Source organism: Melanotaenia boesemani, chromosome 13 (assembly GCF_017639745.1).
Source record: "Melanotaenia boesemani isolate fMelBoe1 chromosome 13, fMelBoe1.pri, whole genome shotgun sequence".
NCBI lineage: Eukaryota > Metazoa > Chordata > Actinopteri > Atheriniformes > Melanotaeniidae > Melanotaenia > Melanotaenia boesemani.
Window position 1 is genome coordinate 31,877,837 of NC_055694.1, and position 16,222 is coordinate 31,894,058.

Genomic DNA, 16,222 nt, shown 5'->3' on the forward strand with positions numbered 1-16,222 from the left:
GAAATTTGTTAATGTAACAGGAGACATAACTGGGCTCATGCTAATGCTAATTATGCTAACAATGCTATGCTGTCTGCACATACAGAGTGAAAACGTCCAAGACCATCTGGTTCAAAAGTGTCCGCGCTAACTTAAAGAAGCAGAACTTACAGAAATCAACACTTATGAGTCAGTTCTGTCCACTAACAATGTCTGAAACTGGGAGGTTTAGTCCAATCAATGCTCCTAACGGTTGGGTAACTTTTTAATGAATCAGGAAAAAAATTAAGCAGATAGACTGAAAGACTGGATATAAAAGAACGAAGTATTCATGCTGGATCAGAAAGAAAGCAGCTGCAGAAGTGCTTTCAGTTACAATAACACTGATGCTCTTTCTCCACAACGTCTCAGACTTTAACAGACCTCCATTTAAAAAATATCACCTGCTTATGTAAAACGTCACTACATCACTCTCCAGCTCCAGTTGGTGCGTAACGAATTTTAACAACCCGTCGCTGCAGAACAGCCACAAAGATCGGAATTTTCTTCCATCTCTGAAACTAATAATAACCTGGATTCTCAGAGGAGCACAGATGTTCAGTTTCCTCTGGTCAGTAAACTCATCATCTAGGCACAAACAGCCACACGGCAGCTAATCCCTGATAAAGTTAAGTTGGTAACTTCTTATCTGGTCCCCTGGTTTTCACTTCCACAACTATAAATACATTTTTATCGCTTTTATTCTCACCAACAAGTTTTTTTTTAGATCTTAATTATAGTTGTTTTGTTCTCTGGTAGATATTTTCTTTTGGAGTAAAAAGCTTTGGAGTAAAGAGGCTGTAATCTGATGCATGAAGGGGGATAAAGTGTAACTTCAACCAACCCATCGTTCACACCTGCTGCTGCTCTGGAAGCGTCGCTGAGCCTGGCTCTGTCACTCACCTGATGAAACCTTAACATGCTGGTCACAGAGCATGTGAGAGCAACAGAGCTGCTCTCATTATACAAGCAAGCTGGATCTTAGACTGTCCATCCCACTAATAAACCCTGAACTTTACCTCAGAAGCTCTCTGACTGGTTTCTATGGACAGGTCGATACGTTTTTTAACTCGTCTCTATTTTTTGTAAATGTATTTCCAACCTTATATTTTCTGACACGTATTTGTATTAATCTGTACTTGTAGATTAGATCTGTATCTGTACTTGTCATAGTTTTAAATATGGAGATACAAGTTAAAAAACTTATGTCCCTATTTTAGCTCCACAGTCTTATGTGCACAAATCTCGTGCCGTTGCTGCAGCTGCTGTTTCCCATGTGAGAAGCATGTTGAGCTAAATAAGATCCAGATTTTAAAAATGAGCACCATTCTGTGTTTAAACAGACACGAAACTGGAAAAATGCACTTTACCGAGGTAAAAACTGAAACCCAATCGCACTTCCTTATCTCGGATCTGTTTCTCTCAGGGATCAAGAAGTAGAGATAATCCCAACATTCCTCGATGCTCCGGTTTATGGCTGACATGATTCCCATTAGAAAACAGGAACCTTATCACTCCAAAGTGAAGGGGTAGACCAGAGAGGAGGAACTGGAATTGGGCCTGTTTCACCAGCTAATGACACAAGGCGCCCCCTGCTGGTCATCAGAAAAAGTGCAGGTTTGAGGCACTTCTTCAGTCAGGTTCATCTTCTCCACACACACTGTGCTCAGCGAGCTTCTCTCCATTTAGATCAACGTAATCAGGCTGGAAACCAAACATCTCAGAAAATAAACATAAAAAACTAATAAGTGTTAGCTCCAGCTGTCTGTTTCTAGAAAACACTTTCCGGTCTGAACACACCTTAAAACCCTTTCATTTTGCTTTAAATTTAGAAAATGGGACATATTTACATTTAGTACGAACATTAGTGCAATTACAAAATCTCTGCCTTATAAAATTATCATTCTGTTTCTTTAACTAAACTAAGTCTATCCAACTCTTTTTTTGTGTTTGCTACAATCGGATGCTAGAAAATAGAGACAGAGTTTAGAAAACTGAGCTGTAATCTAATGATAAGACGACCTCTGTGTTAGCTCAGTTCCTCGTGTTAACCAGCTTTCAGACATACAGAAGCTGATCAATGATCAGCCCTGTCATCACCACCTGGAGGAGGTTTGGGAAGCTTCTTTTATAAAAATACTTGTCCTCTATGTGTTGCAGAGCACTGTTTCTCCAGCAGAGGGCGCTGCTGTCCTGAAACAACCCAGTTTTCCTTCCACACCAGTCGTGTTGCTCCACTCCTTCGGGAGTCAAAGATTGCGAGGAGTCAGCGGCAGACCGACAGGTGTTTCACGATACACAGGTCACTTAGCAACCGCCTGATTCGCTGTTTGAGCTGCGGGAGGCGGGACAAAGGGTCCGGAGGCTCGAGCTCGCCTGAGTGGTCCAACCAGGACTCCAACTCTGGAGGAAGAGAGGAGGAAGAAATAAGCTCACTGACATAGTAAAATGTTGATTTTCAGTAAAATCTTTAACTGAACTGAATTTACCAAACAAATAAACCCAGTTTTGAGAATTTAAAAAATCTCTTTGTTTCTGTCATTGTGTAGAAATGAGGATGATCTGGTCCTTTTTAAAGCTCCAGTGTGTCTGAACCACCACCAAAGTGAGACCTCTAGTGGTTCAACGGCAAACTGCAACCAACACAAACTCCTTTAGACCCACAGCTTCATTTGTCCCTACTGGGCTCCTGTAATAACATCACAGCTTCTTCTACCGAACCATACAAAGCCAAAACAGATTTACTTTAATGTAATTCTGCAAAAAACAAATGAAATCCTTTTATTCTTTATTTTTAGATGTCAAAGGCAGGAACCTCAAACCTCGTCTAGTTTAGCCTCAGTGAGCAGTGGCGGTTGCATCATTTTGTTAAGTTATTTTACATTAATTCATTCTCTGTACCGCTAAGTCCAGGGGTGGCCAACGTCGGTCCTCGAAAGCCATAGTCCTGCAGGTTTTACATGCATCCCTGCACCGACACACCTGACTTAAACTAATGAGTCATTATGCAAATGCTTAAAGGCTGTTGGATCCATTTAATATGAGTCATGCTTGTTGGTGCAGGGATGCATGGAAGACCTGCAGGATTGTGGCTCATGTTGACCGACGTTGTTCACCCCTGGCTTAGTCCTTTATGGGTCGCGGGTAAGCTGGAGCCTATCCCAGGATTTTAACAGGTGAGAGGCAGGTCCACCCTGGACAGGTCACCAGTCCATCGCATCGCATGGTTATTTTCTTTATCACATGACTGACTTGTCGCACTGAAGGTCTTTGTTTATCAGGTCTGAGTATTTTCACATCAGTATTTCTTACATACGGTCAATACCTGGGTGGGCTATTTTAAATATATTTATTTTTTAAAATAATCTAATCTAGTGAAATCAAACAATAGCAAACAATGTAAAGAATAAAGACTTATTTGTATTTTTATGGTCAGATTCTTCAGTCAGCCAGCAGAGTGTTTCTGAGCCAACAACGATTCCAGTTTAACTTCTGGGGCTCAAGTTTGGAGAACTGAAAATAATCAGATCAGAAGTAAACAATAATTAAATTTAAAATAAATAAATGGGATGGACTGGCTACCTGCTCTGCTCATTTCTGGGATAGGCTCTAGCTTCCCTGCAGCCCTGAACTGGAATAAGCGGTAAAGAAAGTGGATGAATGGATGGACGGTATAGAAAATGAGCGAATGATGAATGAATTAATAAATAAATATCACTAAAATAAAATGAAAAATAAATTTATGCAACAGTTCATGAATTTGATGTAAAATTTAAATTATAATTCTGAAAACCAACACGCGTTGTACCAAACTTTGTTGGAAAGCCTGTCTAATACAACCCAGGCTGCAGAGGAAAACGCCTCCTCCTGTCCTGCAGGTTTTAGATGTTTTCCTGCTTCAACACACCTGATTTAAATGAAATGGTTCAATGTGCAGAATCTGACAAGCTGTTGGATCCATGTCATTTGAATCAGGTGTGTTGGAGCAGGAAACATCTAAAACCTGCAGGACGGTGGCCATCGAGGACCAGTTAAGAGATCCCAAGGGATTTTAGCTCATTTGTTTGGGGGGGGGATGAGGGGGGTGCTCCCCACATGTTTAGCTGTGTTATTCGTTCCACAGAAACACAGTCCTTACAAGTTCTACCCCGTTGTAAAGGTGACTAATCAGGCTTTCCAGCAATGTATCATACAACACCAGTTGGTATTATTAAAGGAGAGAAATAATAAACGAAATACTAATTTAATGTTGTGTGTTCTATATTTTTATATTATACATTTTACTCTGGCAGCTATCACCTTTTCATCTTATTTACTATTAAAAAGATAACTGAGGCACTAAAGAAGATAAGCCTTTATTGCCTCATGGCTAATCTAATAAAAAAAACATATCCATGACAACACGTTTCAGCCTCAAGAGGCCTTCTTCAGGGCAAGTGGCAAAATGTTTGTGAAACAGCTTAATTCGTGTATAAATAGACAAACAACAGCAGCTCCTCTGTGTGGACAGGTAGATGGTCACATGGTACACATGACCTGCCAATGACAAACACAGTCAAAGATTCTATAAAAACAGGTTAACATTGCATGATATAACACGATTTAAGAGATATGTACATATACATCCATAATTGCATGTATATCTATAGAAAGATATTATTCCTCACTTCTTTAAGAAACCACAGAGTATAATTCGCAATAATTTAAATCTTTTACCAGGTCAGACATGAGTTACAAACATGTTTTTATCCCTCCTGGTGCATTAGGTCTTCTTCAAAAAGCAGCTCAAGCAAGTGTGTGTGTGTGGATCAGTGACAGTTTTTCTGCTGGTCACATCTCAGTAAGTAAGGAATGAAATGATGTATTACCGTCCAGCTCTCGCTCGATCAGGTCCATCCTGGCGCAGATCTGGTGCTGAAGAGACTCGATGTGCTCCAGCAGGTTCAGCTGACACACAGCCACAGACGCCATGTGTGTTGGTGTGTGTTCGCCGCTGTACACGAGTGTGTGGTTCTCCCGTTTCACGCTCAGTTCTCCGTGAGCGTCTGGTTGCTTGGCAGCATTCGAGTCCTCGATGGCGTCGCATGGCTGCTTGTCAACACCTTCAGGTTTGATCTCCTGAAGAGGAAAAACAGAGTTTAACCTTTGAACTTTCCTCTTTCTATAATTTTGTGTAATGACGTAGCTCTGAGTGTAACTTTCACACATTTGGAGCATCAGAAGCAAAAATAGTTCCACATTCAGCAGAGTGAAGCTCAGCTGGTTGCCAGTGTTGTCATAGCAACAGCAGGAGCTTCATGCTGCTGCCATGAGGTGTTTTTGCTTCAGGTTTGGGTCACATAAAAAGAAACAACACTTTATATATATATATATATATATATAAATGGGTATATACAGGGTTTAACATGTTAAACGCCTCCTCTTGTTTGGATCTCAACACCCTCAAATCAGACCTGAAGCTTTGTGTGATTTGGTCAACATGACTGTACTGGAGTTTTTATAAAATGGGCAGTTTAAGGATTAAAATGATGAACATCCATTAGAACTGATTCTGACTTATGAACAGACCTCATCAGCTCATTCACTTCCTGTCTCTACCTTCTCCTCCGTGTCGGCCTCCTGCTTCACCGCAGCCGTCTCCTCAGCTTTTTCCCATGATCCTCCGGGCTTCTGGTAGCAGTGCTCACTACTGACGTAACAGATGGGAGGATCACCTCTCGGGCTGGATGTCAGTCTCAGCCCATCCTCCTGTCTCCATGGCAACCTCCACAGCTGCAGGTCAGGGTGAGATGGAGAGCTGTGCAGGACAGACAGAGAGACTGAAGACATGTCTCTGCAGACTCAGGCGAGCCGTGCTGCTGCTGGAGCCGTACTCACTGTAACAGACTGATTTTCAGCTGCAGCCCACTGAGGACTTGATTGAGGCCGTGCGTGTGCGCTAGCAGACTGCTGGTGTGTGAGATCTTGGAGGCGTTAATCTCAGAGTAATTCTCCTTCACACATGACAGGCCAAACATGTGACCTGAGATCAGCAAATCAGGTTCAGACAGGAAACGCTGGGCCCGCCTCCAACCTGAAGGCGTGTTGGAGAAAGAAAACAGAGACGATGGACACACCGAACATCAGTCAGCTGCAGAGCTGTGTGTACAAACTGCAGCTGTTTCAGTCAGCTGGTTGAAATGTATATGTATTTTTGGCATTTTAGGAATTTTTAAACTAAAAATGTTCAGCTTTATAATGTGAAGAATTACCACATGTGACAAAAACATAAAAATGTGTGGGCTGTGGGGTAGCAATTAACACTTTCAGAGCTCAGTAATGTTGAGGTCCAGGTTCTGGGGAGGATTCATCCCTCCATCAGACCTGCTGCCACTGATTTCAGTCCAGTTCTTGTGACATGTTGCATACCTCAGCCTGTTTTCCCTGTTTCCGTTCCTAAAAACTCCACTAGCTTGCCGGCGCCCCTGAGTGCTATCACTTCTACCATCATCGGGTTCTCAGGAATGGAAGTGTGTGACTCTGGGGTAAATTGTGATGGATATTTTACCCTTTAGGTGATCTATAGAAGTTTTACAGGGATTTATATCCTGTCCAGGAGGTTTACAATCCAGCTATAAAAGGTAGTGTTTAGTCTGAGACTCTGAGTCAGAGGAGTTTAAAGTCGGTCCTTGAGGGCTGCTGTCCTGCAGGTTTTGGAGGTTTCTTGCTGCAGCAAACCTGAATCGGATTAATGGGTCAACATGCTCGGGCAGAACTTGACAACAAGCTGTTGCTGAGTTATTTGACTTGAATCAAGTATACTGGATCAGGGAAACATTTAAAACTTGCAGGATTGTGGCCCTCGAGGACCGCAGCTAGACACTCCTGCTCTATATGGTAAAGCCACAATGAGTCTCTGTGAGACAGAGATGTATAAAATTAGACGCTGGTGGTGGATTTTTTCCCTGTACCTTTGCATTCATGGTGTCAAGTTTAAAATTCAAAGAGGGCAGAACTTTATAACATTGTCTAATTGTTAACATAACACAGGAATTAAAGCAGAAAACTCACATTTATAGCACAGCAATAAAAAAAAAGGTTAAATTTCAGCTGAATCTGCATCTCCCATGAGCCTTTGCGGTCGGGATTTGTTGAGTTTTGAAAATAGCCCCGCCCCCTCTGACAGAAACGTAACATGTTGAGTTTTCTTTGCTAATCATTATTATTACACTGCACAATGTAGAAAACTATTAGAAACAACTTATTTGTTTTATTAATGAGACACTGAAATGATAATTAGTCACTACTAAATAGTTTATATTCAAACAAAATCTGGACTAAGAGTGTGGAGTCACTGTGTCAAATAAAACAAGCGCACCCTGAAGAAGGTGAGGAATATTTGCGCGTATTAGCTCGTATTCTATTGGCTGGAGGAGGTTTGACAGACAGCTCTTTCTGCAACCCAAGAGAGAGGAAAAAAATATCCAGGAGCAGAAGTTTTGAGAGCAGAGAAAGTGTCTGAATGTGAGGGAAAGAGACCAAGTGATATGGGAATATCTAATTTGTGTCCTAAAATGACCATCTGTATACTACTGGTGTTATATAACTGCTTGTTTTGTCCCAAGTGACCACCTGTATACTGTTTTTGTTATATTATTCTGCTTGTTTTGGTGCCTGTGTAACTGCCTATCTTTGGAAGGGTGAGAAAAGGGTGTCTTGTAAATATGTTTACAAGACAGGATCTCAGGACTCATCCTCGCCTGTGGGAAAGGACCGGCCATCCTCTCTCTCATGCGATGTTGTGTTTTTCTAAATAAGTATAAAGACGGGGAAATCCCACATCTCGGTAGAGTCTGCTGCGGGTTACGTACGAACGCCCAGCCGGGGTTTTCTAAGCCACTCTACCGGGATTGTTGGCTCTCCAGTCCGTGTCAAAGGTAGGGCAAGCTATGCTATGCTTATAAGGCTGAACCCATTGAGATGTAATGATGAGTGTCATGAGCTGCGGGGAATAAACCTGACACATTTATTCTAGCACTCTGACTTTGTGTGTTTCATCTGCCGACCACCACGAACCTCTAAAAATCACACATTACATTATTGGCGTCACGAACAGGATTAATAAATTAATAAATTGTAATTGATATTATTTGGTGGCTGCAGAAATGTTTAAGAAACAGAATAAGAAGTCTCCCGCCGTGGAGCAATCTGATGTGCCAGGTTGGACTGGCGAATGGAGCGAAGTTGCGCTCTGTCTGCGGGACGGCGGTGGTCGTCCCGAGCCGTGGGGAGATGCTGTAAAGGACGGCTCTCTAGCGGCTGCATTGCCTGCGCTAAAAGAAATTGTTGTTCCTCTGAAATCCCCGTTGGGGGGGGTTCAGAGGCGTGCGTGGTTTTGTGCATCAGCATGGCGTGTATCGCAGGAGAAGTGTAAAAAGTTAACTGATGAAAAAGAACAGTTGGAAACACAGCTGTCTTTAGCCAGGCAAGAAGTAATGAAAATACAGGCAGAGAAAGAAGCACTGAATCAATGTTTGAACAAAGCTTTGGTGGGTTTGGCTCAGGCTCGGCGGCAAATGCGGAGGAGACCGCCACGCCGTCCTGACCCTGCCAAAGTCCGTACCGTGGCTGCACGGGTACGGGAGGATGCTAGTTGGGATCCCATGAAGTGGGATGAGGATGTCTGGGATGAGGCTGAAGGGTTAGACTGGTATCAGGCAAAACCAGTGACCCGTCGTCGCCAGACTGAGGATATGGCTCAGTTAATGATGAGGGAAGGAGTGTTTCTGGGAACGGCTGATGCATGGGCTGATATGAATGTGCCCAAATCAGTACGGGATCAGCTGATAAAAACCAGTCCTCCACATTACAGACCCCTGGTGTTGACATTAATGTTAAATGCTGTAGACAGACCTGCTTCTGCTGTACAAGGGATGATGAGAGAATTAGAAAATCTGGCAGATGGATTTTACTGGACCATTGCCAGTCTCACAGAACTGTAAATATGCATGTACTGCTGTAGATACTTATTCTGGAGTATTGATAGTTCACCCCTGTAAATTTAGTAATCAAAAGGCAACGTTAAGGTGTTTAGACATGATTGAACAATATTATGGCATGCCTGTGCAAATTCAAACTGATAATGGATCACATTTCACAGGTCACATGGTATGGAGATGGGAAAACCATGTAGAATGGATTTATCACATTCCATATCACCCACAAGCAGCAGGGTTAGACAGACAGACAGACAGACAGACAACTTTATTTATCCCCGAAGGGAAATTGCGTTGTTACAGTAGTCCAGTGTCATAAGTGGCATAAACTAGGAATAAAAAATAGAAGTAAAATATACAATATAAGTAAAGTGGAATAAAAATAGAAATAAAATAAAGATAGAAATCCAGAGTGGATTGGCAGATAAAGTGCAGTGGCAAGATGATGACTATGTAAATAAAGGATGTGCAAAGATGATACAGAATGTTGAATGATGTGCAAAGGATACAAATATTGTATAATTATATGATATATAGTATCAGAGCGACAGTTATAGGTTGCAGTAAGTGGTTGACTTAGTCCAGTTGTGTGATCGTGGCTCTGGCAGAGGTAGATGAGTTATGAGTTAATTGAAAGACTAAATGGATTATTAAAATCCTCACTGAGGAAAGCCTCAGGTGATAATAGTTTAGATTATTGGAAGCGCAATTTACCAGAGGTGGTTAAACAAATTAATAACAGACCCCTTGCAGAAGGAGTGACACCACTCACTCAAATGGTCATGGTGCGAAAGTGTTAAAATGTGGAAAAAAACAAAATGATGCTAAATTCCACTGCGAGCCACGGCTCAGCAGGTTTTGGACCTGACAAGTAAATATAGCTGCTGAACCGTTTGTGGTCACTAAAGGTGACAAAATAGCTCAGCTGGTAATAAAACCATGTAATATGACAATGGTGCAAGAAATAACAACACCACAGGTGTTTACTACTAGAGGTCAAGGGGGATTTGGATTTAAAAGACTAATGCTGTGTGCTATATTCTTCTGAAGTCATGTGTCTCTTTCAGCCTGGTGTGCCTGGTGGATGTCTGAGTGGGAGTGGAGGAGGTTGATCGGAAGATCCAATAAGGAGGGGACGCAGAAGGATCCTCGCTAGGGCCCGCCTGAGACCTGGTGGTGCTGCCTGCTGGGGCATGCTGCTAGCTGCCCTCACTGTCACTGCGATGACCCCCCACCAGTCGATGGAGGAAGTGGTTCAGTTTCGAATGGGCTGGAGGAACGCAACAACAATGAGGCCTGTTACATTGCCAATTTATCAGTTAAGAAATGCTACAACCATAGATAATCGGACTAACCCTTTTATTTACCCAGTGGACGCATTGCCAAAGGAACTAGTAATTAAAAATCATACAGCTCCACTGGTGACGACCTGCCAGGAAAAAGCACACGCTGTGGTTCGAACAGGAGAAACCACTTGGACAATGTTGTCCAACACTGGAAATAAAGCTAGCCAGGCCGTTCATCGCCTGGGGAACTGGATGCCGGTCCCTATAGGACCACAAAAAGAGACTGCAATCATTTTACAACAACAGTTGAAATGGCAAACTAGATTGTTTAATGACACTGCCGATGTTTTAATAAATGTAACCAAAGCTATTGATGCAACTGTGTGTGGTTTACAGGTGATATATTCCCGACTACAGGAGGAGAGGTTTGTACGGGTAATAACTACACCTAACCCAAATGAATGGAGACGATTGTTTGATATATCTGATGCTTTATGGTTACAAATAAAACCTGAACAGACTCGATGTAATATGACCATGTGTACAGTAAGTTGGATACAGTGGAATGTTACTCAAGTAATCACCATCTGTAAGTTTCAGGTATTACCATTGATCGTACATAATAAGTATATGTTTTTGAGAACTCACGGTGAATGGTTTAGTCCCCAAACCAATCACACGTATGACCTGACGGACTGTGAAACTACTGATCGAGGCCAAGCCTGCTTCTTATCTAAAGGGTATAGAAATCCATGCTTTACAGGAGACACGGCACTGTGTGAATGGTATATAGAACCAGCTAGCGACATGCTATGGCAAGTGGGCCCCAACACCCTTTGCGTAGCTACTCACAACCATACTCAGTTGCCTACTGTACCGTTCTCAGGTTGTTTAAAAGGTTTACACCTATGGCATTGGCACAATGTAACTTACAGGTTGACTAACTTTACCACAGAATCTCATCTGACGGCTGTCCAGTGGAAAGTGTTACACCTACCATGGCGAATTTCTCTGGAGCGTTTCCAAAGTGCACTGTCTCGCTCCCGTGATCTTAAAGATATTATGTCTAGCCATTCTCAGAATGTTACCCGTGCCTTAGTAACAACTCTAGTTAACCGGGAACAGGTTTTGCATGCAGCAAAGATGGTGGAGATGGACAGTGCTCATCACTGGTGGGACATTTTTTCAGGAATGTCTGTCACCGCTAGAACATATGTAGCTCCACCATTATTGATTCTTGTGGCTATTTTATGTGTGTTGACGCTATGCAATGTATTAACATGCCTTTATATACGCCGGATTAAACAACGATTGTCTAGGACCATATATCACACTGCCTTAAGATGATGCACATACATATTTTAGCAGAAGATGGACCTTATGGAACGATGTGTTATCATGTAACTGTGGATACAGATACTGATGTAGATCAGTTCACTTATATGCACTGGAGTAATCAAGATCGATGGGTGCACAATGATGTATATGCCACGCGAATGGAGTTGTTAGATTTCGTGTGTCATTGGGTCAATACTATCTGCCAGGAGTATCAACATGCTCCTGGCCATACTGAAGATGATGATGTTATCTGGGAAGGTGAAGGTTTTATGAATTAAGGCCATTTTAGGCCAGAGGTGGAATGATATGGGAATATCTAATTTGTGTCCTAAAATGACCATCTGTATACTATTGGTGTTATATAACTGCTTGTTTTGTCCCAAGTGACCACCTGTATACTGTTTTTGTTATATTATTCTGCTTGTTTTGGTGCCTGTGTAACTGCCTATCTTTGGAAGGGTGAGAAAAGGGTGTCTTGTAAATATGTTTACAAGACAGGATCTCAGGACTCATCCTCGCCTGTGGGAAAGGACCGGCCATCCTCTCTCTCATGCGATGTTGTGTTTTTCTAAATAAGTATAAAGACGGGGAAATCCCACATCTCGGTAGAGTCTGCTGCGGGTTACGTATACGAACGCCCAGCCGGGGTTTTCTAAGCCACTCTACCGGGATTGTTGGCTCTCCAGTCCGTGTCAAAGGTAGGGCAAGCTATGCTATGCTTATAAGGCTGAACCCATTGAGATGTAATGATGAGTGTCATGAGCTGCGGGGAATAAACCTGACACATTTATTCTAGCACTCTGACTTTGTGTGTTTCATCTGCCGACCACCACGAACCTCTAAAATCACACATTACACCAAGTCTGAGCGCAGAGGTCTGAAAAGAAAAATGATATAGGTGAAAGCAAGAGGGACTTTCTGAGTGTGAGAGCAGAGTTTTGAGGGAGAGAGAAAGATGATATTTGAGCATGAAAACCAGAAATCTTGCTCTCAAAGCAAAAAGTTACGCTCTTGATTAAAGATAGAAACATACCCCCGTACAAAGGGGTAAATTCTGGTCTGCTTGAAGACCGGGGGTCCTGGTTTGTTTGCATTGTAAAAACAAACCAAAGAAAGATGAGACATCTCTCTGTATTCTTGGCTCAATCATGTCCCCCGGACTGTCCTGGTGTCAATGTACCCAAATTCATAAAAGTGCTCTGAGAAGTGGCTGCTGTGTTCATTCCAGGCAACTTTGACTGGCGGGACCTTCCTAAGGGAGTGGAAGTGGGGAGGGTTGAGTTTTCAGAAGGATCTGGGTGTTAAACTGTCTAATGGGACGTATGTGATGTTTATTTCACCTGAGGACTTTGTCTCTGCAGCGCCACATGAAATCCTACAAGTCCTTCCAGAGGTCAAGTTATTTGATAACATCTTGTTTTGTTGTGAAATGAAATAAAGTTAACAATCATGTCTTAAAGTGGTGGCGCGAGGAAGCAAAGAGTTTTCATTCGTTCATCTGGCTCAGACACTGAAACCTGGTCATATGAGGAGGGAATTCACAACACGGACAGATTAAACTGCCACCAGACTGATGGAAAGCTGTGTAATATATAAATAAGGGAGGAGAGCGAGCGTAAGTCCTACCTGCAGTCTGTCTGCAGTAGTAGCAGATGTAGTTGTGCGGGACGTTGTCCTCGTATAAACCCATGCAGGTGCCGTGCTGCCAGCACAGACACGTCTCACACTGCAGAGACACAAAGACAGGCTGGACATCACACATACAGACCCCTCTCCACCACTCACAGCTCAGATACATAAGTACATGGATGTGTTAGCAGAACAACCACACGACAAGCAGTCGAAACCCCAAACTAAAGCAGCTAAATAAAAACCCTTCATCGCCTCAGCTGCTGGTCTTAGTTCCACTTCTAAACATTGTTTTTCTAAACACGCCTCACCTGGATCATGAAGTCGTTCTCTTCATCCACCTCACACACACACCTCACCACCTCGCACTCATCTGTCTCCATAGTAACCGGCCAAGAGGACGTGTCCTCTCCGCTCTCGGCTGTCAGCGTTGACCAATCGCTGCCGTCATCAACTGAAAGGAAAAGTAAAACCCAAATTTAATCAGAAATCAGGTCTTAAAATGAGACCAAAAAAACTCCAAACAAGACGTTTCACAGAACTTTGTACATGTGACCGAAACTTTGTCGAGTACAACTTTTCATCTTGGTCGCACCAGTGCGCCTAACATGTCACAGGTCTGGATGGAGGACTTTTATCCCCCCAAACGTCTGTCTGCGTATTTTGTGTTCATTCCCTCCTTACACCAGCTCAGAGAAAGACACTGTTATAAAAAGCCAATTAAAGGCAAAGAGGAGGTGGTTCTTCTCTCTGCTCCTCAGTTGTGACCAGCGAACATCAGACATCCAGTCCGATGAAGAGCGATACAGGTGAGAATTTGTTCATTCTTCATTTTATTTTGCACAATTAAAGTATACAATGGAAAAAAGTAAAACAAATAACAGATGATAAAGAGCAGGAGGAGGAAATAAAGCCCAAATCAAGCCTCCACCTATAACAGAACAACTATAAGAGAACATTATAGATGAGATCTTAAAGAAAATATGCTTTGCTATAAAAGTAAGCATCCAAATGGCGAAAACAAAGCAATGTCTAAATGATTACACAGATACATCAAAGATTACAAATCAGCAATCAAACCTTTTAAACATCTCTTGAAACTTTGTACATTATGACACACGTTTGCTAAATGAGTAATATTTTCCCATAATTTAACCCGTCTGCATCACGCCTGGTGAGTAGCCGAGGAAGATCTGCTGACTGTCCAGTTACATGGGAACGGACATTTGACTTAACTGGGACAAAGAACCAACGAAGAAACATGAAACAGGAATCAGCTGTAAAATGTGGAAAATGCTGCTCTTATGTGTGTGTGACCCGTTATCTCCACTAGTTTAAGAGTTTTTCCTGGTTCTTGAGATAAAAGAAGGCCAGATGAGAGATAAAGGAATTTTGACCTCTAGAGCTCTCACCTGAACTGACAGAGCTCCAGTCTCGCCCAGATGTTAAGCAAGAGAAACATCATTTATAAAAAAAATAAGCCAACGCTACGCGGCTCTAGAAATGATGAGAAAACAGTTTCTGGTGAAGCAGACTGAGAATTTACTGGCTAATAAACAATGAGCGTTGGCAGGAAACCAGAACAGCCTCCATCAAACTCATCCTAGATGTTTGAGCTGCACGTGGAGGCCGTCCGGGAGAAGATCCGTGGAAACACATGCCAATCAATGCCGACAGATCTATCAATCGTAGAAACTGTTGTGTATTAAAAAAAAAAACAACAAAACTTGGTTGAGCAGCCACAAATGTGCCATATAATATCGCTGAAGAGAACCCCCTGCCAGGAAATTCAAGTCCAAGCAGTTGATTAACAGGAAAAAAACGGATGAAATGTAATCCGAAGGAGGGAAATTTGTCCAGGAGCAGCACAGCATCACGATCCACCTCAGAGCTTTAAATGTTTTGTTACATTCAGAGCAGTGAAGCTGTTTATAAGCTTTCTTTCTATTTAACGTTCATGCTTCAAATAAAGATGAACGTTTTTCTGAACCTCATTATGGTTCCCAATAATTTAAATAACCATCAATGTATACGTGTAACGATTAAAAGGAAATCCTGGAAATGGATTAAAATGCAGTGCTGAGAGGAATGCTGGGAAAATCTCCATGCACCTCGGTTTTAAAATTCAGACACACCAGTGCAACCAATGCTAAAAGTTAGTCTGGAGCCCGATAGTTGTTTAGAAACATTTTTATTTTCTGTGTGTGTGTGTGTGTGTGTGAGAGAGCTCTAACCATGTGGGTGTGAAAGCTTCAGAGTGATGGGAGGTCTGTCTGAACTCTCATCATCGCTGCTGCCGAGTCCTGCAGAAAGAAAGACGTTACATAATAAACACAGTGTTTATTTTCCAGCTGTTATTTGTATGTTTTTACTGAGATTTCATGTCAACAAGATGAACAGAAAATCAGATAAAAAACAGGCCAGAGTTAGAAAATCACTCCCAGGCTAGAAAGGACTCATTCGGCTTCATTCAAACGTTGGTAAACCAGGAGAACTGAAGCATGTCAAAGTAAATATTCAGGTCTTCCTCTCCAGCGGCGGCCATGATACCACCAACACGTGTTTCTGACTTCCTTTAAACATCAGATCTTCTAATGATGACAGAAAGCAGAGAGGCAGCAGTTTGTTTGCACACTGACTGTTATCTGTTAGCTGACTTTTCTTCTTCTTCTTCTTCTTTTTCTTCTTCTTTAGCTTGACTCTGAGGAAGTGCTTCCTCTCCTTCCTGTCCTGTCCTCCTGGTTTCTCCTTCCCTCCATCCTTCTTCACCTCTGCTAACAGAAGTCAGACTGTGTTATTGATAAAGATGCTCACGTCAGACTGTGTGCACATGAACGCCGCCCCACCTGCTCCCATGATGCTCTGCTCACTGTCGTCACGGTGACAGCTGCCAGTCTGGTTCTCGGTCCTCTTGCCTGGCATGAAGTCGGCCCCCTCGGAAGAAGACCGCTTCCTCCTACAACGACACCATGGAGA

General features: G+C 42.5%; 1 protein-coding gene across 3 annotated transcripts in view; it reads right to left on the bottom strand.

The window, feature by feature from the left end:
• Positions 1-725: 725 nt before the first annotated feature.
• The window catches only part of LOC121651302 (PHD finger protein 20-like), a 29,123-nt gene continuing 13,626 nt past the window's right edge, over positions 726-16,222 (bottom strand). For 2 of the 3 annotated variants that reach the window (XM_042003380.1, XM_042003382.1), the window contains 9 exons: positions 16,093-16,202; positions 15,886-16,020; positions 15,481-15,549; positions 13,558-13,700; positions 13,244-13,343; positions 5,896-6,091; positions 5,617-5,815; positions 4,887-5,136; positions 726-2,421 (listed from right to left, as the gene is read on the bottom strand). In XM_042003380.1, the coding sequence (XP_041859314.1) occupies positions 2,285-2,421; positions 4,887-5,136; positions 5,617-5,815; positions 5,896-6,091; positions 13,244-13,343; positions 13,558-13,700; positions 15,481-15,549; positions 15,886-16,020; positions 16,093-16,202 (1,339 nt within the window). In that variant the 3' untranslated portion in view covers positions 726-2,284. The remainder of the gene's footprint in view (positions 2,422-4,886; positions 5,137-5,616; positions 5,816-5,895; positions 6,092-13,243; positions 13,344-13,557; positions 13,701-15,480; positions 15,550-15,885; positions 16,021-16,092; positions 16,203-16,222) is intronic. The other variant, XM_042003381.1, reaches the window with a different exon arrangement.